The 27,315-nt window shown below is 38.8% G+C and overlaps 1 protein-coding gene across 2 annotated transcripts in view; it reads left to right on the top strand.

Moving 5' to 3' along the window:
* arhgef25.S (Rho guanine nucleotide exchange factor 25 S homeolog) overlaps positions 1–27,315 on the top strand; it is a 150,444-nt gene that overhangs the window by 111,493 nt on the left and 11,636 nt on the right. For both annotated transcript variants that reach the window (XM_018250087.2, XM_018250088.2), the window contains 6 exons: positions 6,466–6,558; positions 16,445–16,566; positions 18,730–18,796; positions 22,068–22,171; positions 22,784–22,853; positions 23,095–23,184. In XM_018250087.2, coding sequence (XP_018105576.1) covers positions 6,466–6,558; positions 16,445–16,566; positions 18,730–18,796; positions 22,068–22,171; positions 22,784–22,853; positions 23,095–23,184 — 546 coding nt within the window. The remainder of the gene's footprint in view (positions 1–6,465; positions 6,559–16,444; positions 16,567–18,729; positions 18,797–22,067; positions 22,172–22,783; positions 22,854–23,094; positions 23,185–27,315) is intronic.

Below are 27,315 nucleotides of genomic sequence, written 5' to 3' on the forward strand. Positions count from 1 at the left end.
CAGTATTACCTTTACATTTGCCTAGATATAAGGACTTATTTATGAGCACAGGTGCAAAGCATTAAAGAGGACCCAAAGTTGTGTGCATTTGGCCTGATTGATAAGGTGCTTGACCCTATACACACTTAGCATCTTTCGGCAAATGCTCCCATTCAGCCTGCTCTGATTAATTTTGTGCATGGTATTGCATAATTTGTTAATACGCTGCACTGTGGGAAAAACATATGATGAATTGCCTCCATATTTTTCTTTTATTACATTGCACTTGCTTGTATGAATCCTTGCACCTATGCTTTGGTGCTTAGAGGTGGAGAGTTTCACAGAGAGCGTGCCATATGGAAATCGTAGGTAGTCATCATACTGATTAACTGTTAACTCAGGCACTATACTATTAAAATGTTACAATGTAACCTTGAGTTTGAGCAAGCAAAAGAACATGGTTAATATCCTTGATATCTTATATAAAGCTTTGTTTGTGCTGAATGCAGTAGCAAGCGGTGTTCCCGCAGAGCCCTGACTCAGCCCAAAGGAAGCAGCGTCTCAGAATGCTGTGATTATTCTAACCCACATAATGCATAATTAATTTGACAAAAAAATGCTTCTTTCATTATTTCATAAGATTACCAATTTAGAGCGTTTCAGAGATATTCTGCTTAATACACTCACAGTACCTCCAGGGACTTCTATTAACCGATCAGTCTAGCTCAGCTACAGTCAGTGGCTTCCCTGGTTACAAGACCTATAGGATAACACGTGGGAGCTGGGAATAACTTTTAAAGGCATGTTTGTCAAGCAGTGGCAGAAAGGCATTGTTGTGGGGTCACACAGCATGATGAAAATGTATTTTATATGCAACCGTGGTATTTAATGGCTTTTTCTTGCCCTGGCATTAGTAACTGTCTGGAGCATTAGGGCAACAAACTAGCTATAGTATGCCCTTTGCTTTGAACATTATTGTCCTTGACATTCAGTAAGGGCCACGGCACAAGTGGAGAGTTTGGAAAGTTTTATTTGATTCTTAATGGGGGTAATGGAGTATGGTTTAAAACGTTTTGATGTCAATTGTTGAGCAAGTAATAAATACAGTTGAGGGCAATGGAATGTCGTTCTGTGCCAGTGCCCTAAGTTGTATTTGTTCTTTTCTGCAAAAGAACGAAACCTGGTCTGATTATTTTGTAGTAGTTTATTTAGACGCTTAAACCTGTACATTTCTCTCTCAAAGATTTACTTTCTAAGCAAACTGAAGTATATTCTTTGTTATGTTATCCTAGTGCAAACCCCTGGTATTGGGTTGGATATGTAACAAAAAATATATAGAAAAATATCCCCCTCCCCACCTCTTCCTTAGTCTTCCTTAGTACAGGTATGGGATCCGTTATTCAGAAACCCATTATCTAGAAAGCTCCGAATTACGGAAAGTCTCCATAGACTCCATTATAATCAAATAATCCAAGTTTGTTTCAAATTATTTCCTCTGTAATAATAAAACAGTACCTTGTACTTGATCCAAACTGTGATAAAATGAATCCTTATTGGAAGAAAAATCAGCCTATTGGGTCTATTTAATGTTTATATGATTTTCTAGTAGACTTAAGGTATGAAGATCCAAATCACAGAAAGATTTGTTATCTGGAATACCCCAGGTCTGAGCATTCTGGATAACAGGTCCCATACATGTACTGTTTTTCCCAAAACTAGCCTGGTAGGAACATATCAAAGAAAAAAAAAGGGGGTCATGACACCAACACAATTTGTTCCAGAGAACAAAAATTACTGTAAGTATGGACTTAAATATTTTTTCCAAAGCACTACTCTCATGGCTCTGGGTCACTGTGTAACATATGGAGAAATATTACAGGGTAGGTAAATAAACAGCAGAGGAGTGTTTATTTGGAATCTAACACACACAATAAACAATTAGATAATAATTGCCCAAAGGGTTAAATGTGCATTCGCAGAGCAGTTCTGTAAAAAGTAATCACTGAATCAGCCAGGTTAAAAAAAATGTATCGGTCTCAGTGCAATCTATCTATGTTTGCAGGGCCAAGGAGGCAGCTACCCTCAGTTTTGCTGGCAATATCGCCTGAAATGGTCTTTTTAGTTGATGCACAAATCGTACATTTAAATGATCGTTTCGAGATAATCGTGGTCTCACGATAACGAAAAGATCTTTTAAAAATCTTTGGCCAGCTTAAGAAGTAAAAGAGGTTTTGGCTTTGTCTTATATCTGGCAAAACACTGGTAAGATTATAGGGATTTTTACTAAGGCTGGCAAGATGCAAAAGTGCAAAAAACAAGTTCAGAGTGTCATAACTTTTCTCTCATAATGACCATTGCCTTACACCTTGCACCCAAAGGCATTCATCTTTGCACACCTAAAATAGAACTTAAAGTGGACCTGTCACCCAGACACAAAAATCTGTATAATAAAAGTCCTTTTCAAATTAAACATGAAATCCAATTTCTATTCTTTATTAAAGCATTCATAGCTGTTGTAAGCTCATTTAAAAATCTCAGCTGTCAGTCAAATATTGTCTGCCACTACTCTATGCCCTGGGCATAGAGGCGGGGCAGACAATTACTTTCACTTTCCATTCAGCACTTCTTAGATGTCACTGCTCTCCACATATTCCCTAATTCTCTTTGCCATTTAATTGTGTAGCCAGGGCATGGGGATGGACATCAGGTCCCCCTATTCTGGTGCACAAACAAGATTCTGAGATGATACAAGGCTTGTCTTAATAACAGTGTGCAAAAAATGGCTCCTGCCTGCTTGCTATAATTTTGAAATCCCAGACTGAAGGAAGCAAGATTCAGATAATTTATATAGTGTAATTAGAGTTCATTTTGCTTGACTAATGTGACAAAATAGGATTTTGAATATTTTTTTTGGGTGACGGGTCCACTCTATTATGCACTGCTACCTGCATCTGGCAGAGCCGGGTACTGGACAGATGGCATGTGGGTGGAGCGTGGTCATTGCCTAGCTTGCGCCATTTGTTGCTTGCCACTCACGATATACAGGGCAGGAGCAAGGGAGATGTTTAAGAGAGACCTATACTTTTGCCAAGTCACAGATTGCAGTTGCAATTACAATGGATGGGGGCACAAGTCCTAAATGTATGTGGGGTCATTTACAATAACCAGGTGAAGAACTGCATTTCAGGCAGCACTTCTTCCCCTGGTCTGGTTGCATTGTGAACCTTGCCACAGATAAAGTATTTGATGCAATGTGCACAATGCAGTGCCAGGAGGTACAGGCTGTCATTTGGGCAAGTGGGTAAGTACAGGACTACACTGCAGCTTGTGTCCTCTGCTGCTCCCTAACTTGCATGTCTAAATTACTGTGAGCTAGGGGAATGGTAGTGGCTGGAATTGGGGGGGGGGATATCTATGTCCCCTCATGAATAATCTAGTATCCCTGGTTTTCCAGGTTTGAAGCAGAATAAAGTGTCTGGAGCTCCGGATTTGACTTCAAACGGAGTCTCTTTTAAGTCTGTAGGTCTTATATTCTGTGCCTAGTAAATATTATTTCTGATTATGATCTTCAATGAATTTCTCAGAAATATTTGTTCTGGGGAAGAAATAATGTCATCTGAATTCCGAATCCGGAGTTTTTGTCAGCATAATAATTTTAAGGGCAGGCCTCCACTAATGATTCCGGTATGTGTTGCATTGTTGATGCGACGCGACACGACTGTCGGATGCAGACGCGGCGTGCAGCGTCTGCATCCGACAATCGTGTTGCGTCGCATAAATAGAATTACTTACCTTATTTCCGTTGCATCTGACGTGATGCAAGCGTTTTTGCGCAGCGCATCGGATCACGTCGGAATCGTCCATGGAGTCCTGCCCTCAATCTTAAAGCTGGCCATATACTTGAAGATTCACCTAGGGCCCAACAATCAGATCACAACAGTCGGTCCTCGCTCTGAGTGCATCAAAAAGCTCCAACTGTATTTTTCCTCACTCCGACTGGATTTTTAAACTTGTCTGATTGATATTTGCTCATTTTTCAACTATATATTCTTCAGGGTAACCCCTCAGATGGCCCTGTACTTGGGCCAATAATCTGCTAACTGTCTGCCGGCAGCTTATTCTGATTGAGATAGAAAGAGTCATAGTTCATGCACCAAGTTTCAAGGGAGAAACCTGAGGCTACTGTATATGAAGCAATAAGAAGCTGTAACTTGTTCAAAATTGTCAAGCCAGGTACTCATAACCTTGACTTCATAAATCTGAGCTATAGATGGTTTGTATAATGCCCCAGTGGCCCAGTCTTGTTAATTGTTAAAGGCTGAAACTCTGTCTTTTGGCGGTTATCCTTGAACACCATACTGATAGAGTAATAACCAATGGTAAACTATGCCATCTTTGAGAAACCACCTCTGGAAAGGAAACATTTTAGAAAAGAACACTATTTTCCTTCTTTTCCCTGTTTTCCTTTGGTCATTGCTGCTGGGCAGAAGGAATACCTGTTTTTACAATGCTACAAGGGAATGGCCAGATAATGTAGACACTTAGCATGTTTATGTATACGTTACTTGGGTGAATCAAGCAACCAAAACAAAATAAGCATTATCATCCTCATTTCATCATCATCGTTTATTTATATAGCATTATAAGGATAAGTGGACAAAAATGATTGAGCATTGATAGTTTGCCTAATTTGACTTTTTTTCCTACATATCTGTTGAAATTTAGCATTGGCTGAGGCTACAGGTTAAACATTTCTGAAATTCATTTTTATTAGTGTCCCCTCTTCATTGGCTCTGGTTCTACTGCGAATATTTAATCTAATGCTTTCAATGGAACATTTCTGCTTTTATTGTGCCAGATCTTTATTTTGTTTTCCTTTCTTCGCCTACTATGAAGAATAGCAGTCAGAGACTGAAGGGAAGGAACGATAATCTTGGAAAGATGATAGAACTGCATGCAAATATTGTTATTGCTGCAAATAAAGATGTGACGTGAAAGGGAATCTTCTATTACTGTACATAGCAGCACTGGGAGCTGGAACAGAGGCATCTCTTTTAGTGAGACTGTATTTTGAAATGAGATGGAAAAGAAGCCTGAAAATGTTAGTGATGTTGTTGGCAAATAAAACTGAACTGGTATAGTTACATGTGTAGGAAGGTGCTCACTAGGTGGCGTTGCATTCTGAATAAACTATTGCTTCTGGGGTTTCAATTAAATTCTTTTCCATTACAAATTTTATCATTACATTTTTTTGACAAATTGTTACATTTTTACATAGTTTAAAACTGTAGTCCATCAAGTTCAACCCCTCCAAATGAAACCCAGCACCCATACATACACACACTGATCCACTCACATAAACTATACATATAGACCCATATCTATCATATCTGAAAACTGCACCTTCCAATTTCTTACAGCTATATATCTAATTCTGTTCTGCCTTTCCCTATTGTGTGTTTTACAGACAAAATAAGTTTATTCATTTTGCAAATAATTCAAAGTCTTGGAGCATAGCCTCAGTGGCTGCCATTACTGGCATGATTCTAGGTACAAATGCAACAGGAACAGTGAAAGTGGACACACTTGCAACCCGAAAAACCAATTGAGAGCAGGCACTCAAAGAAGGCAAACTTCCACCAGGCCAATAGTTCAAAGTGAAGAAAGTTTGTTGTGTCCACAGCCTTACGCATTTCATGTCATAAACACTTAATCATAGGCTGTTCATTAATTCATAGGCTGTTCATTAATTCTGCACATATTGCAAAACATGCTGCTGTTTGCACTTTAAACAGTTGGCCCCATTTTGTCCCTCCCTGTATGATATTATTCTCATGAAATACTTACATTTAAAAAGTTGCAGCTAAAAAAAAAAAACCTGGTTTCTGAAACTTTAGTTTCAGCATATTATGATATGTGTGGGCTGAAAAGGCAGAACATATTATACTATATATCTGAGCTTTAGTATTTCCTTTGGAGGGAAATTGCAGATTGAAGTGGAAGACAGAGAGAACATTACTGACATTTTTTGGCAGAAAGAGAACAGCAAAATCTGTAGAAATAATGGCACCTAACTGAAAGGAGCCCACAAAGACATGGATGATGCCACTCACTCTAGCGGGAAGACAGTAGGCAAACATGTAATATTGTTCCTGAAAAGGAAGTATTTTTGTAGGAATAATATTGTATGAATATCACTATTTCCCAACATGGATATTTATGACTGTTCAGTTCACCCAATGGACACACCTTGCCAGAGCATTGTAAATATAAAGGACTTGTTAAAGATACCTTTATTGCAAAGTCTGATTGGGCTCATTCCAAGTTGAATGCAGGGTTTAAGTAGCAGGGATACTGATACAAGTTACACAATTCTCTCCATTCCATAACCAGAACTTGATTTCATATAGATGTCAGCTTCTTTTCTCCAAAAACCTTTATGTTTGAGCTGTCTATACTGACATTTATATTATTTCTTTTTTTCAGGAATGGAAGGAACAGGATCTCCCTGATCAGTTGCCTGATCTATCAATATTAAATGACTTGCTACAAGGGGTAACCACAGAACCCAACAATAAGGTATGCTACACTTACAATGTATCTAAACGGGAGGAGGGAGATTTCCTTTTGTTTAAGGAGGTTATTTCTAGAAGGTGCTACAGTGGTGTATAATAATATATAAGTATATACAGTATATTTTTTTTAGGTGAGATTAAAGGAGTAATTTCTTTGTTGAAGCCAGTGTGGAAAGTTCAAAATGTGCCATTTGTTTACACTTTGGACACTTTTTTCCTTCTTTGATTAACTGCCATAGATCTCTGTACTCTGTATGTTTTGGCTGCAAGCCTTAGGAATACAGCACCGGCTGCACATAGGAGTCATTCAGACATGCAGTTAGGGAGCGGCGGCCAATAACGGCAATGTGTTTCTCTCCTTATTATTTGTCCTGCTTTGCACCAAGAGAAATAGATTGCACCCATTCCCCTGGGCAGCAATGCTCCATGTGTATGCTCCATGTGTGCACACAAGGTATGGAAGACTTTATTGCTGTGACTCCTTCATAACAGGTAGACAGCAGCACAACCTTTACTCCTCACCTCTCCCTAACAAAGACTGCTGTCCCTTCCTCTATCACTGCCACAATGGCCACCATATTTCTTGTTCCTGTTTGCTTTATTCACTCTCTGTACCAACAACTTTCACAGTTCAACTTATGACTTACTGCCACCTAGTGGCCAAACTAATTATACATTAACCATTACTTAAAGGACGAGAAACATCAACATTTTTTAAAAAAAATTCATTAGTATACATTGGAAAAAAAAACACCAAGACAAAGGAATCTTTAAAATCGTAAAGCCTTTATTAAGAAATAACTTACTGAAACTCCGCTTCCGCTCCTCTTCAGAAAAGACGACAGGGCGACGATCCATCATGCGGTGCTTGCTTTCTCCTCCCTGGCTATCTCCTATAAAGAAGGCAGGGAGGAGAAATCGAGCACCACACAATGGATCCTGATCGCATTTTCTGAAGAGGAGCGCAAGAGGAGTTTCGGTGAGTTATTTCTTAATAAAGACTTTGCGATTTTAAAGTTTAATTAGTCTTGGTGGGTTTTTTTTCAATGTATACTAACAATTTTTTTTTTTTAAAAATGTCGATGTTCCTGGTCCTTTAACAATTCACACTCACCCCATTACACGTGCATGAGATTGCACATCTGCCCACAGTCGTAGCAAATGCCCCCCTAACCTCCCTAAATCTTTTACTATTATTTTATTATTCTCTGCCCATGTATCTAAATTACAAGCCAGTTCATTTCATGTTTCGGTATAATTGTTTTGCTTGTAAACATGCACACATCTTCTATATAGAGGGTCATTGAAACTATTGCTCTTACCAAAAACACTGTGTAAAGGTTGTTGCTGAGGAAACAAACAATACAGCCAGTTTAATATTATAAAAACCCTGACGTCTTGAATGCTTGCTAAATCATCACTTGGAGATAACTCTTTTGAAGTATATTGCAGTACAGAAGTCTTCATATGGTACACTGTATTTCTTTCAGCTGCAATATTGGTTCTTCTAGTGAGTCTGTTTTATAACTTTTTACAGTACTGCTACACATACCTTCCAACTCTCCCGTTTTTCACTGGACAGTCCCGGTTTTGACAGCTGAACCCGCGGTCCCGGTTTATTATTGAAATGTTCCGACTTTCTCTTTGATCTCCTGCACTGAACAGCCAGAAAAAGATACAGATTCTGAAAAGTTTCTGAAACTTAATTGGCTTTTGGCAGAAAGCCCAGAATAGTGGCAGGTGCACTTGGATACCTTTGTAACAATTTTAGATAAGCAAAGAAGCAATTGTAACAATTTCAGATAAACAGGTCTCTTGGGGAAACTGTGACTTGCATCTTAAAGGGCGATTCACCTTCATTAGCAAAATTATAATAACACATAAAAATCACAGAAATGTGTTCGAACTTTCATAATCTGCCAAATTTTGTAAAATTAACATGGTAATTAGGGGGTGTGGCCACAAAAACAGGCATGGTCAAAAAATGTCAACACGCTCCACACGGCGAATCTTATTGTCTCTCTTTTTATTTCCAAAACGTTGGGAGGTATGGATACGGGTAGCAAAAATGAAAAAGAAATTACTTTAAGAGATTCATTAAAAGGAGCCATGGGATGTGCAGATTCCAAACCTTCAGCATTTGGTGGAGCAACACTTCCCAGCGGACTGTTATTGCTCTGGAGAAACTTCCTGCCTTTAATTCAGTCCAAACTAGGATTTACAGCAAACTACTGGTGAATAAGTCATTACAGACTGTATGTGTTTCCAGATAAAGGTCTCTTTGTAATTTCAATCTCCATATTTTTAGTCTACCAAGATTCATATAAACATTAAATAAGCCCAATAGGAGTATTTTGCCACCAATATGGACTCATGCAACTAAAATGAGGATCAGGTATTTGTTCTATTGTATTATTACAGGTATGGGACCTGTTATCCAGAATGCTCGAGACCTGGGGTTTTCCGGATAATGAATCTTTTTTTAATTTGGATCTTAATATTAATTAATTCAATAAACTGGTTTTGTTTCCAATATAGATTAATGATATCTTAGTTTGGATCAAGTACAAGGTACTGTTTTATTATTACAGAGAAAAAGGAAAAATTTTGATTATTTGATTAAAATGGACATTATGGAAGATGGACCACGTGGATAAATGGTTTCTGGATAAAGGATTTTAAACATATATAAATTAAACATAAGGTGCTTATTTTTGTATTCTTACAGCGGCAATATGTTGTACTGGCCAATACATTGGATAGTTCCAAGAAAGGATGATGCCCTTTAGGCAAGCAAGAAAATACAAGGCTATAGATAGAGTCTTAAAATAATGTTAATCTGGGCACACTCAAGGTTGCATTATTGGTGACAGGAATGTTTTGTTTTCCTTTGTAAAGTGGACTGGAAACAGATTCAGATGCATCAAACTGTAACTTTCCCATGGGCCTCAGTGGGATTTCAATAAAAGCCTGAAGTTTCTTCTACTTGCCGTATTTTGGCATGGTTAAGTGCTTCATGAAAACTGTGTCCTTATAAGAACATGAGACACAGGACATAGGCCTTCATTGAAAACCTGAGCTCATCTGCCATTCAATACAGAACTTCTACAGTTTCATTTAACCAATTTATGTAGAATCCCAATTCTACTTACACTCAAATCTGCTTCAAGAATATGAAGCTCATTGCTGCTAAGGCTGATATATATATATATAAAATCCACAGTTGTAAGCAGCGCACACCGGAGTTTAAAAAATTTGTTTCTTTATTTATCAAAAGATTAAAACCATAGTCGCAAGGATCGACGTTTCGGTCAGGATCTAAGACCGTTATCAAGATCCAGAATCAAATGTTGAGGTACAATTTATAGTCAAATTTACATAATTAATTGAACACAGAGAAACAGAAGATACACCCACTGACAAGAATAATCAAGATATGCAAATCCGTATTACAGAGTATCCAAACTACCTCTTATCTCTCTTTGTATCATTATCTTAATAACAAAGTATCTGTCTAATCTGGCAACATTGCAATAAAGTTAACTTATATCAATAAACACATCAGAACAGAGAATAATGGATACATTCAAACAGTATTTTATCTTTGTGTGAGGAAGCATGTGAGGGACAGTTGTTCATTAAGCCCATATAGTGCCATTGTATTAAGTTTATTGATCCAAAAACATTCCCTCTGTAAGAGCATTTTGGATCTGTCACCACCCCTTTTAGGGGGAGGTATATGATCAATGCCTATGAACTTAAAAGTGGGTAAATGATGCCCCTTTTCTAAGAAATGTTTCGCCACAGGTTTCAATGCTTTATTGTCCCTGAACACAGTGCTGATAGCGGATCTATGACCATCCATTCTGAGACGCAAAGTTTGATCGGTTTTACCAACATAAGAGAGACCGCACGGGCAGGTAATCAGGTAAATAACATGTGTTGTGGTACAGGTGATATGTGACCTAATGGAAAATCTTTTACCCGTATGGGGATGCACAAAACTTTGTCCTGGCGACATATATCGGCATGATGTACAACTGGGGCATCTGTAGCAACCCATCTTCAGACTTAGGAAACTGGTAGGATTCTTTTTTTGATATTTGCATAGCTTGATTATTCTTGTCAGAGGGTGTATCTTCTGTTTCTCTGTGTTCAATTAATTATGTAAATTTGACTATAAATTGTACCTCAACATGTGATTCTAGATCTTGATAACGGTCTTAGATCCTGACCGAAACGTCGATGCTTGCGACTATGGTTTTAATCTTTTGATAAATAAAGAAACAAATTTTTTAAACTCCGGTGTGCGCTGCTTACAACTGTGGATTTGATGTATGAAAAGCGTTGCTGCAGCACCCGGTCCTGATTGCCCTGAAGGGAGTGCAGAGACCTGCCTGGGTTTCTATATATATATATATATATATATATATATATATATATATATATATATATATATATATATATATATATATATATATATATATATATATATATATATATATATATATATAGAAACCCAGGCATATATATATTTATATATATATATATATATATTTATATATATATATATATTATTTATATATATATATATATATATATATATTATTTATATATATATATATATATATATATATATATATATATATATATATATAGAAAGCACAAAATTGGTCTCTCGCACACCTTCGAATGGTGAAGTACCAGGTGCTGCTGCTGTGTCAAATATTCAGAAATCCATCAGTAGAAAGCAGCGCACACTGGAATTTTTAAAAGTTTAATTTATTTATCAAAATTTTTAAAATTTTACATGTATCGACGTTTCGGTCCTGGTCTTGGACCGTTCTCAAGATACACCATGTGTTTAAAACTGGGATTTTATACCCTCCTCTATCACCAAACAGGAAGTGAAATCACCAACACACATCACACAAGGACATAGGAAATAGCTATCACCCTGTCCGTCGATCAATTACACAATATGATCCTTATTCAGGTCCTAACATTGAATGCGTCATGCAATTACTCCATATGTGTCTCACTTTGAATTATTTCAGATTTGAACATGACTATTATATGCAGGTGTCAGGTACCGCGATGGGAGCGGCCATGGCACCTGCATATGCTAATCTTTTTATGCATCAATTTGAGCAAAATAACATCATGCCTGAGTATGGGACTAGTCTTTTATTTTTTAGACGCTACATAGACGACATATTGATTGTGTGGAAGGGCAGTGAAGTATCCTTCATGTCCATGGTTACCCATTTAAATAATTTGGGGGGTCCTGTGAAATTTACCGCCACGACCAGTACTGACCGTATACAATTTCTAGATGTAGAAATAAGCCGAAATGGTGACAAATTTGAATATTCTTTGTATAGAAAAGCCACAGATCGGAATACTTTGTTACAGTTTAAAAGCCAGCATCCAGAAACTATGAAAATTTCTCTTCCCATTTCTCAGTTCTGTAGGGTTTTACGTAATAACTCCTCTGAAGACACTAGAGCTATACAACTTAAAGCGATGGAGGACAGATTTCGAGTTAGGGGATACCCACGCAGGTTGCTTAAACAAGCCCTCTATAAGGCCAAAAGGAAGGTAATGGAAGGTGAACAGAATGATCGGGCCCTTAATAGACTCGTCTTTTCCTCACGATTTTCTGGGGTTTCTGGAAGAATCAAAAAAGTTGTACATAAAATTGGAATATTTTACAGGCGGATAATGGATTGAAATCAGTGATAAACAGTCCCCCCTTGATGGCCTATAAAAGAGGTGTGAGTTTGCACAACCTTTTAGTTAAGACAGATCCTATTTCGAGTTATCAACAGGTACAGAGAGGATGGCTGGCTAACAGGAAGATGGGATGTTTTAGATGTCCCACTTGTACATCTTGTCGGTATATGTATCCTAGTCAGAGTTTCACACACCCCCACACGGGGAGACGATTTGCTATTAGATCCCACATCACTTGCACTACTACTCATGTCATTTATTTAATCACCTGCCTGTGCGGTCTTTCCTATGTGGGAAAGACTGATCTTACTTTGCGGCTCCGGATGGATGCCCACCGCTCGGCTATAAGCACTGCCTTTAGGGACAATCGTACAACTAAACCTGTGGCCAAACATTTTTTGGATAAGGGACACCGTTTACCCACGTTTAAATATATTGGCATAGACCATATACCGCCCCTTCGGAGAGGAGGCGACAGGTCCAAACTACTTTTGCAGAGAGGATGTTTTTGGATAAAAAAGCTTAATACTATGGCGCCGAATGGTCTTAATGAACAGTTGTCCCTTACTTGCTTCCTTAATCAGAGATGATGTTTATGTTTATGTACATTTATTATGATCTTGCCATGTTTTGCATTTTTGTTTTATGGGACATTAGGTTTGACGTATAATACCTTACTGGGCTGCTGTTATAGTATCATAAGGGATGAATCGATACAAATGCGCAACTATGTTTTTATAATATATTGCCAAAAAAGGATCCAGATGAGCAACTTTGTTGCAAATAGCGAATGAACAGCACTCGTGGGGTGATAGCTATTTCCTATGTCCTTGTGTGATGTGTGTTGGTGATTTCACTTCCTGTTTGGTGATAGAGGAGGGTATAAAATCCCAGTTTTAAACACATGGTGTATCTTGAGAACGGTCCAACACCAGGACCGAAACGTCGATACATGTAAAATTTTAAAAATTTTGATAAATAAATTAAACTTTTAAAAATTCCAGTGTGCGCTGCTTTCTACTGATGGATTTCTATATATATATATATATTTATACTGTATCAAAAAAAACGCACTCACAGGTCTCTCCTTCAAACAAAGCCGCAAAGTCTGTGATTTATTTCTCCGACGTTTCGGCTACAACTTTAGCCGTCCTCAGGAAGAGTGTCTTCCTGAGGATGGCTAAAGTTGTAGCCGAAACGTCGGAGAAATAAATCACAGCCTTTGCGGCTTTGTTTGAAGGAGAGACCTGTGAGTGCGTTTTTTTTTTGATACAGTATATTACTATTTGTTTACCAGCACCCATGCATTTACGTTCTGGGAAGGTGTGCACCTCTCTGGATTTTTATATAAAATAGTAGAATTGTTATTATTTAACAGTACCATGCAATCTCTGAGGCTTGTGAATATATTGAGAGTAACGAACCCCTATTGTAAAATATAAGGATATGAGAAGTTACTGTGGAGTTCCATGTACAAGTCATGGAACTATGACCCTTAACCCCTTTCTCAGCATTTCCAAGAAATATAAGCAAAGGGACAAAATTGGTCTGCTCTTTAACACTGTTGTAATGGAAGGTTCAGTCTAAAGGTGGCATACACTATTAGATCCGCTCGTTTAGCGAGGTCGCCAATCTAGCGGATCTTAACCCGATATGCCCACTGACGGCTGGGTGATATTGAGTGAATCCAAAACGTTCCGCCCTGGGGCCCAACGATCGGATTACAATGCTGCAAATGGGCGCCGATGGGTCGCAATATCGCATCAACTAGTGGATTTGAAATTCGCTGCGAATTTGCGCCTGGCAAATAAATTCGCCCATCACTGATAATAATAGATATAATAGTTTATAATATAGTTTATATTTAGTTTTATAGTATATACTTTGTTTTAGTCTTATATTATTTTTATCCCTGACCTTGGGAGTGAAATATCAGGATCTTTGGTTAACAACCAAGGAACCAAAACACCATTGGCCCCATCCCCCTCCACACTTAGTTTTTTTACACCTATCTAAAAGATATTGATGAAATAGGAGCTCACTATTGTTTTTATTCCCTCTGTATAGTGTCTTACAAAGCAGTAACTACAAATGGCGGCTGTCAATTTCTTTGCTGGTTTGTAGTAAGAATGAATGCACTTCCATTTACACAACCCTGCCCTCCTGTATTCAGATCACATAATACAGGATAATAGCTACAGATGAAGAATCTGCTTCCCCATATACATCTCTCAAAAGCTGCATGTGATTATGATATACGTGTAAATTGCCAATATTACAGTGGAGTGAGAATGGTGGAATTGGATAGGAACAAGAGATAAAGCAACACAGCTTATCTAAATGGAAGGGATCTGGCATATTAAACTGACTTATATTTCATTTCGCTTCCAGGAAACAATTTCATTTTCTAATAATTGTAAGGCAAACGCTTGGTTTGAGTCTCACCTGAATATTTACTGCAATTTTTCCAAGAATATTTGAATTATTAATAATTCAGTAGCAAGCTTCAAGGCCACCAGATTGTACTGTTTGCCCCAAGCAGACAGCTGGGGGCCCTTCCAACCTGCTTATGTGTCTCCTGTGCCAGTACAAAAACCCTTTCAGTAGCAGATATGTCAATATAGACGAGTAGACATATACAGTGTGTCTAATGATCATGCACCTTATACGTTATATGTGTGTGTGTCTCTCCTGAATAGCTTAAACCTGTTCCTTTGTAAATGCAAAATGACATTATATAGTTTAGTACTCACCAGGGGCCACATAGCAAACCTATACTTTTTGGAGTAAGCAAGACGTCTGCCCCCTGCACTGTTTGACTGGCTTATTTTTTAAGGCGGTCACTTTAATTCTGACAAATCCCTTTTAGCAGAATGTCTTCACTGGCAGCATTTCTTGGTCTAATCAATAATGTATGGGAAATAGAAAGCAATTAAGCAGCAATTCTTGCTTATGTATTTGTGTGGATTTGTGTGGGGGACCTTGATCAGCAGGGTGTTACAAGAGAAACACAAGGATTCTACTGTAATAGCCAATTTGATTTTATGGAAACACACTAAAACCTTTCAATAACCAAAGGCATAAACACAGCATATTTTAGAGAATTAACTTATTTCTTAATATGCTTCTAGATAGTCGGCAGTAATTTGTTTTTTTAAACGATATACATTGTCATACAGTGATTGCAGAATTACAGTTTATTATGGATTGTATGAGATGCGTGGGCTCATTTATTAGCACCAAATTGCACTGGTGCAGTTACTCATAGCAACCAAACAGCATGTAGTTTCTGATAGAAGTTAAAAGGGATTGAAAAACAATCTGATTATTTACTACAGCACTGGTTCAGTTTAGCACCTATTTTAGCAAAATGAACCCCAAGTTGTTTAAACCCATTTAGTGCTAATTTACAAATGCAGCATAAAGGTGGCCATAGATGCAAAGATCCGCTCGTTTTGGCGATGTTGCCAAACGAGCGGATCTTTCCCCGATATGCCATTAACAGGCATGGCTATATCGGGGGTAATCTGATTGTTCGGCCGTATGGCCGAACGATCAGATTACGATGTGCCATGAGCTCCGGCGGGATCGGTCGGGTCAAAATCAAACCTGACCGATCGACCAAACAACCGATCTCCGCCAGGTGAAAGATGTCGGCACACGCCACACACGATCCGAAAATCGTACGAATCCTCGATTCGTACGATCGGATCTATGTGTCTATGGCCACCTTAAGGTATAAAGTGCAGGGTGCAAAGTACAGGTCTTTTCAATGTGGAGATCTCCACCATGGGGCTGCCCCACTAGGGGCATAAAACACTCTGATTTAATGCAGCTTGTATGAAAAGTTCATATTTTATTTGATTTCTGTCTCCCTGCTTTCCAACCCTATGCACATTAAGAACCCATCCAGGGAATAATGTTATTTGTTCCATCAATAAAACAAATGAATGGGCATGCAATTTTTATTTCTGGATTCAGGCTTTTACAAAAGATTATGACTATGACATCAATCTTAATAAACACAATGAGTAAATCTGATGCACTTATTGACTACCATGCACTTTCCAAAATTACCCAATGTCTCCGTTTTTTATTTGCCCCTGGCTACTGAATTTGCTTAATCCTGATCTGTTATTATATTAACTCTGCAGGATCCACACACATCCTACCTCTCAGATCCTACAGATTCTTCTGCGTCAGAAATATCTATTAAACCCTCCTTCCCCCCAGCAGAAACAGAAGAAGAAAAGAAGAGTGCCTTAGAAAAGAGTATGTAAGTGAGTCCTTTTTGGAGTTTATGAACCTTGGGATATTTTGTTACATAACTTACATGTTGCTGGTGGACCAAGTGTGGCTGATAAGGGATGAAATCTGTCAACAACTGTTTCCAAATCTGTCCCAGGGTAGCTGAGCTGTTTGTTTGCACATGAGATCATTGGGGTGAAATGAAAATTCTGGACATTTAACTCTTCTTCTTCCTTATTTGGGGAAAGTATTATGTTGTGTTGCCCATAAGTAAAGCGGGAAAAGGAATTCTGAAGATTTTTTTCCCAGTGTAAGTAACTAGTCAGTGCTTGGAAAGGTGTATGTGTGTACTGATTACAGAGCAGCCAGCCATTATGCCTCTAATTACAAATATTTTAAGGCCCTCTGAATGGAAGTTTGATGCCCAATTGCAGGTTTCTTCTCTGTTAGTTCTTGAGTGTACCATAAAATTATCTTATCCCTAGGGCAGTGATTTTTTGTTCTATTTGCTGATAAAAGTTGTCTGCTGCGTGCCCTGCCATGTGCCCATCATCTGATTACGCTCATTGCCTGCCCTATTGTGGCCCAGGCAAAGGTTCTGTCTGTCTGTTACTGTTATAACTTATTTACTAAACTCTGAATGCAAAAATCCCGAAAAATTTGTGATTTTTTTTAAATAAATTTTGACTTTTAATTTTTTTTTTTCGGAATTTGTTAAACCCAGAGGATGGAAAAGTCAGAATCTGAAAATCCAGCATCTCAGACCTGTCAAGGTTGCATATAAGTCAACAGGGTCAGACTGGGGGGCCCACGGCCCACCCGGGACTGCTGACCAGGGCCCCTTCCGACCCCCCCTCCTCAGTGCACATGCGCACACAGAGCCACTCAGCGAGCATGCACACACGGCGCTGCTCGCTGCTGAAAATACTTTTTTTTAAAAAAAAAACCTGAGCATCAGGAGAGGGGGTCTGGCCCGGCGGGGGCCGATGAGGGGTCGGGGCCCACCGGGTTTTCTCCTCGTGTCCCACCGGGCCAGTCCGACACTGTAAGTCAATGGTAGAAGTCCCTATGATTTTTTGATGTGTGCTGGGTTTCGGGAGAAAATTACGAAAAAATCATGAAAATCGGATGAAAAAGTCAGAAGAGTTTGTGAAAATCGTATTTTTTCCTGCAAACCAAATTTTGGGGAAAATGTAATAATAAATAAGCGTAAAAAATCCTGAGTGGATTTGATTGGAGTTTGTAGCAGAAAATATTGAGATAAATTCAGACTTTGATAAATAAACCCCTAAGTATGTTATAGATGTCCAATTCCTAGCTACTTTAATTTTTTATATGTGTACAGGTCACTGACCCCATCTAAAAACAAATGCTCTGTAAGACTACAGATTTATTGTTATTGCTACTTTTTATAACTCATCTTTGTATTCAGGCCTCTCCTATTCATATTCCAGTCTCTTATTCACATCAGTGCATGGTTGATAGGATAACTTGCAAATTGTCTCATAATATCACTATCTACATTATGCTAAAAGTTAATTTAAAGGTGAACAACCCCTTTAAATGATATGAATTTTAAGAGCAAGTTAATTTTTATGGTATTTAACAACCTTCCCATGTATTTGTAGTTAGATTTCAGTTAATTCTAATTTGATTTTAGAGATCGTGATGGGCAAATTTGGGGCGTTTCACCGAATTTCCTATGAAATTCGCAAAATGGCAAAAAATTCTCAAAACGGCGCCGGTGACCGTTGTTTTACGCTGGCAAATTTTTGCGGTGGTTTTGCGAATTTATTTGCCGGTGGCGAATTGCGGGAATTCGGCACAAATTCGCGCCTGGCAAATAAATTCAGCCATCACTATTTAGAGAAACTGTACAGAAATATTAGCCAGTATTGCTAATGCCCTTATCCAAAGTGTCTCTAGTCCATTATAATTATATCATAGCATTCATCTTCTTTCATTGTACTATATACATATAACTGGCACAGGTTATACTATATACAAATGGCTTAGGCGAATTGTTTTGTTTTTTGGTGCAAACCTGTCATAAATGATTTGGTATTCATGCAAATCAAAAAATGAAGGATTCTTTGTTATCCCTGTTTAAAAAAAATGTCAGCAGTCGGTAATCTGGACTAACTTGAAACCATTTTTGCTTTGCAATGATCATTGCTTTGTTTTATTACAGATATGTTTTGATGGAGCTTATAGAAACTGAAAAGATGTATGTTGAAGACTTGCGCCAAATAGTGGAGGTGAGTGGTGGTTGGCTGGGCCTTTCCTCCTATACACGAATAGCTCAATAAGCAGTGTTTGCATTTGTTTGTGTAACTAGGGAAATGGCATGCCTGCATTTCGTAGCTTCTGTGATCATAGAATCCATACCTGTACCACCCATCAAGATGCCCCAAACAAAGATAAGGTGGTTAAACAAAGCCAGATGCCCCTACTATATATTGAGATGCATGTGAGTTGCTCTGGACTTTCCTGTATTTCCCATATGTTTTTGCCAGCAATACACAGCATGTCCCCAATCATGCCAAACCAACAATACGTCTATTTCTTTCGTACTGTATTATAGCATACATTAGCAGTGGAAAAACCTTGTTTCTCTGTGTTTCTTGTTAATCCTCAGAACCTGTTCTCAGAGGTACCAAGCCCCATTAATAGCAGTAAGGTAGTTATAGAAGTTGCTGGGTCAATAATAATCAAAAATCAATGTACATTTCTCTTTACATCAGCAAAGTCACATGTGTTTGGAACAGACCTTCAAAATAAACATCACAAATGCTCCTGGCTGTTTGTTAGATATAGGGCATGATCCCTTGTCCTGTCCCTTTTGCAGCAGAAAATATTAGCGTGATGAATGGCGGAGCTTACCCGTACGTCTGTGCCCCAATGGTCGCTGCTCTCCCCGGATCCCGGTATCTTCCTTACCGGCTTCTACAACTCGTCAGTAACCTCGCTTCTGAATTTATATGAATTATATTACGTGTTTAAATTCAACATCTAAGTGTAACCAATGTAATAATAAGAGACTTTTTGATGTTTTTTAACATATAACGTAGTGAGGTCACGATAACTGAGTAATTTCAGTATTAAATATTTAAATTGTAGATACATAATATATATTTATAAGCTATTAAATTATAAATGGATATATTAACTTGCACAAATTTTCACATTTTTATGGTGATATATATACAGGGGCTGATTCATTAAGGGTCGAATATTGAGGGTTAATTAACCCTCGATATTCGACTAGGAATTGAAATCCTTCGACTTCGAATATCGAAGTCGAAGGATTTAGCGCAAATACTGCGATCGTACGATCGAAGGATTATTCCTTCGATCGAACGATTAAATCCTTCGAATCGAATGATTCAAAGGATTTAAATCCAACGATCGAAGGAATATCCTTCGATCAAAAAAAGTTAGGCAAGCCTATGGGGACCTTCCCCATAGGCTAACATTGACTTCGGTAGCTTTTAGCTGCAGAAGTAGGGGGTCGAAGTTTTTTTTAAAGAGACAGTACTTCGACTATCGAATGGTCGAAAAGTCGAACGATTTTTACTTCGAATCCTTCGATTCAAAGTCGTAGTCGTAGTCGAAGGTCGAAGTAGCCCATTCGATGGTCGAAGTAGCCCAAAAAATACTTCGAAATTCAAAGTTTTTTTACTTCGAATCCTTCACTCGAATTTAGTGAATCGGCCCCTTAGTATTTAATCTTTTAAATATATTCTTCCTTCTTGCCATTTGGACTTAAACTTAAATTATTCTCACATTTAATTAATAATGAATTACACCTGTGACACCTCCTTAAATGAATGTTCACGTGTGCAGTTTACACAACTCTGAGGAAGTGCCAAATTGTAGGCACGAAACCCCTTAGTTGTTGCACCCCACTGCAGTAATTTTGACTATGTGTGCTTAAATAAAGAAGCAGAAATTGATATTACCTAAGTCTCCCCTATCTTGGATCAGTGCTCAGAAGCGAGGTTACTGACGACCTGTCCCTTTTGCCCCTGATAATTAATCCTCAATAAAACTTTCCTTGTCGATCTGTCAATCCTTGATAGTTCCTAAGACAAAATTGTGTATCCTAAACTCTGGTTTTCCATAAATATAACTGGAAACCATGAGAGTATCCTTGACTTTCCAATCCATTTACACATGGTGTAAGCACATCATTAGAACTATGCAGGATAAGCAATAAGCAAGTCATTTAAGGATTCCTTTACAATGCAGGTGTCAGTATGAAGCATCCATAAGGAAATTATCCTGGGAGCTCAGTGAGAATATTTCTCATTGAGCAGTAATAATGATGATCCCATTTCCCCGTGACATTGAGAATTGAGGGACAAAGAAAAAACAAACCCCAGCTGATACAACATCAGCAGGAAACTGGGCTAATGGAGACGGGAGGAAATGGGCAATAAAGCTTCAGACTGAAATTTCCAGCCCAGTTTCCCTTGGGATGTGTATAAACTCTTGCAGTGAGTGGGTTGTTTGTCTTGCATTGTTACTGGGCCATGGTCCTTACCACAAGGTCAGATGAAGCGTAGAACAGTTAAATATAATGCCCTTTATTCTGGTGGCAGAAACATTATAGTAGTAGGGCTATAGTATACAATATAAATATGCACCATCCTAGTAATTCCTATTGCAATTAATTATGAGTTACTGTGTTTTTGTACATTAGTGCTGTTTGCTGCATTATTACCTGCACCCTAAGTATAGATGTTTGTGGCATATAACTTAAAGGAGAACTAAACCCTAAAAATTAGTATGGTTAAAAATGCCATATTTTACATACACAACTTATTGCACCAGCCTAAATTTTCAGGTATTAAATAGCAGCAATGATTCAGAACTTCAAACTTGTCACAGGGGGTCACCATCTTGGAAAGTCTCTGTGACACTCACATGCTCAGTGGGCTCTGAGCAGCTGATGAGAAGCTAAGCTTAGGGGTCGTCGCAAATCATCAAGCAGAAAATGAGGTTGGCCTGTAATATAAGCTGATGTTACAAGTTTGATTATTAAATTCTGATGCTAATTGCACTGGTTTCTGTGCTGCCATATAGTAATTATCTATTAATTACTCATCAGCCTTATAGTGTGACATTTCTATTCTATGTGTACTGTATATTATGAGTTGGTCCCTAAACTCAGTAAGTGACAGCAGCACAGAGCATGTGCAGTGAATCAGCAGAAAAGAAGATGGGGAGCTACTGGGGCATCTTTGGAGACACAGATCTTCCCTACTAAAGGGCTGTGGTTGCCTTGGGCTGGTACAGAAGCCCAAAACATAATGTACAACATTTCTGTCCTGCTTCATTAGATAAGCGTTAGTTCTCCTTTAAGGTTACTCACATCTGAACCTCTGTGTGCCAACATTTCTGCTGTGTGTGTTAAATCATTTTGCTCTCTAGTTTGGTATGGGATTGTTTTTGGCTTTACTGCCTCCTAGTGATAGCTGTGAAAAATACACGCTTCATTAAATAGCAATCACCCTTCTTCTGCAGGGTTACATGGCCACCATGAACGCACAAGGAGTTCCAGAAGACATGAAGGGAAAAGACAAAATTGTTTTTGGAAATATACACCAGATCTTTGACTGGCATAAAGAGTAAGTATAAAAAATAACCCCATTGTTATGCTGTAGTCATGCTATGTATATACGGTTTCAATCTCAAGCATTGCGACAAGCATTACTACATTACCAAATCTTTAGTTTGCAGATATAACTACCTTTGCTCTGATACTTCTTAGCTTTCATTTTACTCAGGGTCCAGTTGCAAATAATTATGTGATACTCTATGTAGCCAAAACTATGTCGACACCTCCTAAAATTATTACAGGTGCCACAACATCGTAAAATAGCATTATTAACAATTCTGAGCTTCTTTCTTTCTGACAAGAGTTTGGGGAAAGCTTTTCCCTGTTTCAGGAAGACAAAAACCCTGTGCTCAGAGTAAGGTCCATACAGAAATGGCAGAGATTCCAACATCCGTGCCAGAATGCTTACACATGAACGAAAGCAACCCACTAACAATTGAAAAATCCCAGCAGAATCCCAGAAGAGTACAGGGTACAGTTTTTTTAGCAGCAGAGAGCTGAACAACTTTGTATTACCAGCCTTAGTTCTGGAATGAAATGTTGGGCAGGCAGGTGTCCATGTATCGGCCATGTAGTATATGATGTGCCTGCGTTGACTTTATATGATCTTTGTTTTTTTCAGCTATTTTTTAGGTGAGCTACAAAAGTGCCTTGAGGACCCAAACAGATTAGCATATCTCTTCATCAAGCATGTGAGTTCCTCTTATCTTCTCACTGTACAGAGAGATTAAGCCCAGTAGCTCATGGGTGATCAGATTTATCGCAGGTGATGAATCTCCATGTGTGACTTTATTATAAAAATAAAATTATTCAATCTCCAACCTTATTTTAACCTATATCTTTTTAAATGAACTGGCTTATATTTTGTGATGGTTATTTATAGTTGAAAATTGCATCTTTGTATTTTTCTTATTGTGTGTGTTGTGTGTGTAGGAGCGCCGGCTGCACATGTATGTGGTGTACTGTCAGAACAAACCCAAGTCCGAGCACATTGTATCGGAGTACATTGACACCTACTTTGAGGTAAGGAACATTCTGTTATTTTCAGTTCCAGCTGTTTTCCACTGTCAAACTTTATTCCATATCTTTTCTGAATGGGAAACTTCACATCTGGTGAAAGCAAGCACTGGTTAATGTATTGCAGATGTCTCATAGCCACACTCAGCATTTGTCAGTCATTTCTTCTATGCAAATTCCTAACTTCTTGAATCCAGATTGCTTTCTGATGATTGTGTAGATAACCTTTCCCAGGTTACTCTCAGCTTCTCAACATGGCAGTGAAAAAATGCTGGTACGTATTATACAGTATTTGAGACTGTAAATAATCATGTAATTTTTCACTGGCCACTGTCCCTTGTATCAGTAGTAGCAATTGTAAGGGAAACAACTCACCGACGCCATTCCATGCCTGTCCTCCCACATGGTTCTTCCTGGTCGCAGCACTGTGACTCCAGCTCCTTCTCACCAGCCGATTGGGCGCCAGTGCCAGAATGGATGCCAGCGTTTGAATGTCAGCATAAACACGCCAGAGTCAACGTCATGACGTTATCACATCCAATTTTGGCGCCAAAGGAGGCCTATTTAAAGGAGACTGAAGACTGCAACATTGCCCAAATATAGTTTTCACTTTGTGCTTTCCTGGGTGTGATTCCAGTATTGTTATATTTATTGCTGTGTACCGACCTTTGCCTGTTTAACCGTTTTGACCCTATTCTGCCTGGATTGACCTCTTTGCCTGAGCTCTGACCATTCTATTGCCAAATCCTTTTGTACCTTGAACTTTGTTTGTTGAACTGCCTCCTCCATACTGAGCCTTCGGGCCCTTACAGTGATGGGCAAAATTTGTCCCGTTTTGCCCAAAAATTCGCAAAATGCATTGAAGTCAATGGACGTCAAAATTATTTTGACGCGTGTCAATTTAGACGGCCACGTCCGTGTCCAAATGCATTAATGTCAATGGGCAAATTCGCTCCTGGTGAATTTATCCGTCCATCACTAGTCAATAGCTATAGCCTGGTTTTACTCTCTTGCTCAGAAGTTGACCATCTCAGACATATGATTTCATTTTAAATACAGTGGGGCTCATTTATAAACTTTGCTCATCGCAGAATGATATGCACAGTGAATATATCTGCCCTGCGCATGGTTATATTTATAAAGGTAAAAAATCGCAAATTGTGAATATTTATGTAAACACTTACGCCATAACTTTGGTGGCTGAAAAAATATTCCCAAAACAGTTTCTCAAATTTAATTTATATTGTGGCCAACTCTATTTTCGAGCACAACAGCCTCGCACAGTGGCCGTGTTCAATCGTCTCATTTGCGAAATTTTTTTGCAATGAGAATTCGCAAAAAACAGAAAGATGGGCATAGCAGTGCAATATTTTAACATTCAGGATAAAACATGGGCAAAACAACCATTTGAGAATGAACATGCTCTGCATATACTTTATAAATGATCTCCAGTGGTTTTTGAATAGGGAGGCCCAACATACAGCAAGATTATAAAAATAAAGACTAAAATCCATTTAGGGACAGATTTAATATTATTTGTACTGCAGTTTTAGGCATATCATAATAATCCACAATTCTTGCATATATTTTTTTATTCCTTATCATAATTTTTTAAAATCCACGTTAAGTTTTTTATAAAAGCTTAAAAACCTAAAACATGGTGCCTTTTTCACATTAACTTTGCTTAAAGATTTAAGTACCATATCCTATATCATTCAAGCCGAACCTGTCACTAGAAAACATGTTGTTTTTTTGTTCAAAACGGACCAGTTAAAAGTGGTGCTCCAGCGGAATCACGCATTGAAATCCATTTTTAAAAGAGCAAACAGATTTGTTGTAAGTATAATGTTGAAAACTGTCATAGGCAGTGTCGGACTGGCCCACCAGGATACCAGGAAAACTCCTGGTGGGCCCAGATGTCATTGGGCACTCCTGCTTCTAAACATTTGGCCTATTTCATGGTCATTCCCTATTTCTATGAGAATAAAGAGGCTAAATAGGTCATAGTATGTAAAGAAAAGAGACTAGAAGAATGGAGGTTGAGTGAGAAGAGGAAGAAAATAATATTTAGAGTGGGCCAGATTTTTGGGTGGGCCCCTGGTGTCCCAGTCCAACACTGGACAAAGGGTTAGACATGTTCCTCGTTTTCCAGGTGACTGCAGCCCTGTGACTTGTGCTGTAATAAACTTGAGTCAATCGTTGCTGCTGCACTGCAAGATGGAGTGATATCACCTTCCTCCCTCCCACCAAATGGCAAGTTAACCACATAACAGCTCCTTGGTAGATATAAGAACAGCACTCAATAGTAAAAATCCATGTCCCACTGCAAATCCTTCAATTACATTGTGTAGGAGAAACAATAGTTTATCTGAAAGCAGTTCCATTGTGAAGTGATGGCTCTTTCTTAAAGCACAGGATCAGGCAAAATGACCTCAGATTGGTGCCTACACACCAATATTACAACAATAATCAGGGTCGGACTGGGAGGCATGGGGCCCACCGGGGCTACTGCCCCAGGGCCCCCCTCCAGCCGCCGCTGCCGCTCCGGAGTGCTGCAGGGGGTTACTGCGCATGCGCGCGGTGCCGCGTTTGTGCGCATGCGCGCGGCGCTACCTTTGTGCGCATGCGCAGCCATTCTATTCTACTGCGACCCCAAACAAAGTGGGGTCGCGCCGCCCCACTAAGTAGCGGATCTGGGCCGGCGGGGCCCACAAGAGCCCGGGGCCCACCGGGGTTTTTCCCGGTGTCCCGCCGGCCCAGTCCGACACTGACAATAATATAATATTGCAACAGCTCCACTTCATTCTGTTTCACTGCCCTTCCATGTGTAGCCCTTGTATGCTCTCCATACAGACACACCCCTACTAATTTTCTGTTTCCTCTGTCCCTCATAAAAAAGGTATTGCTTTCTATATTTACTACACACTGGTTTAACTCATTCGGCCATGCCATCATGTTGTCTTCAAGTGCCATTAGTGGCAAGTACATTCTGTAAAGTAGTTATTATTTAAGGGTAGTGTTGCTCGGCAGTTGCGAATTTGCGGCGAATTTCCCCACCGGCGAATAAATTCACGAAATTACCTCGAACATTCTGACGCCGGCGACAATTAATAGGCGCCCATTGACTTTAAAGGGATACTGTCATAGGAAAACATTTTTTTTCAAAACGCATCAGTTAATAGTGCTGCTCCAGCAGAATTCTGTACTGAAATCTATTTCTCAAAAGAGCAAACAGATTTTTTTATATTCAATTTTGAAATCTGACATGGGGCTAGACATTTTGTCAATTTCCCAGGTGCCCCTGGTCATGTGACTTGTGTCTGCACTTTAGGAGAGAAATGCTTTCTGGCAGGCTGCTGTTTTTCCTTCTCAATGTAACTGAATGTGTCTCAGTGGGACATGGGTTTTTACTATTGAGTGCTGTTCTACCAGGCAGCTGTTATCTTGTGTTAGGGAGCTGTTATCTGGTTACCTTCCCATTGTTCTTTTGTTTGGCTGCTGGGGGGGGAAGGAAGGGGGTGATATCACTCTTACTTGCAGTACAGCAGTAAAGAGTGATTGAAGTTTATCAGAGCACAAGTCACATGACTGGGGGCAGCTGGGAAATTGACAAAATGTCTAGCCCCATGTCAGATTTCAAAATTGAATATAAAAAAATCTGTTTGCTCTTTTGAGAAATGGATTTCAGTGCAGAATTTTGCTGGAGCAGCACTATTAACTGATTCATTTTGAAAAAAAAATTTTTCCCATGACAGTATCCCTTTAATGCACGTCAGAATTTACAATGGCATCAGAATTCACGTTTAGCGAATTTTGTGGCGAAGTGAAACAGGAGAAATTCGCCCATTACTGTTGAAGGGTTTTCAGTTTATTTTCTTATAGTATTTCAGAAAAAACAAGTAGTCTATGTGAGGCACTCCAAATAAATATGTGTGTGTTTTGCCTTCACTAATTTATCTAACCCACTACTCACTTAGTAGCTCAAGAAAAAAACAGGCACTTAAAGAACAACTAAACCCTAAAAATGATTGTGGCTAGAGATGCTCTATTTTATATTCTGAGCATACTGAACCAGCCTAAAGGTTCAGCATCTCTGTAATAGTAATGATCCAGGCCTTGAAAGTTGTTACAGGAGTT

This window comes from Xenopus laevis, chromosome 2S, assembly GCF_017654675.1.
Source record: "Xenopus laevis strain J_2021 chromosome 2S, Xenopus_laevis_v10.1, whole genome shotgun sequence".
In the NCBI taxonomy this organism is placed as follows: domain Eukaryota; kingdom Metazoa; phylum Chordata; class Amphibia; order Anura; family Pipidae; genus Xenopus; species Xenopus laevis.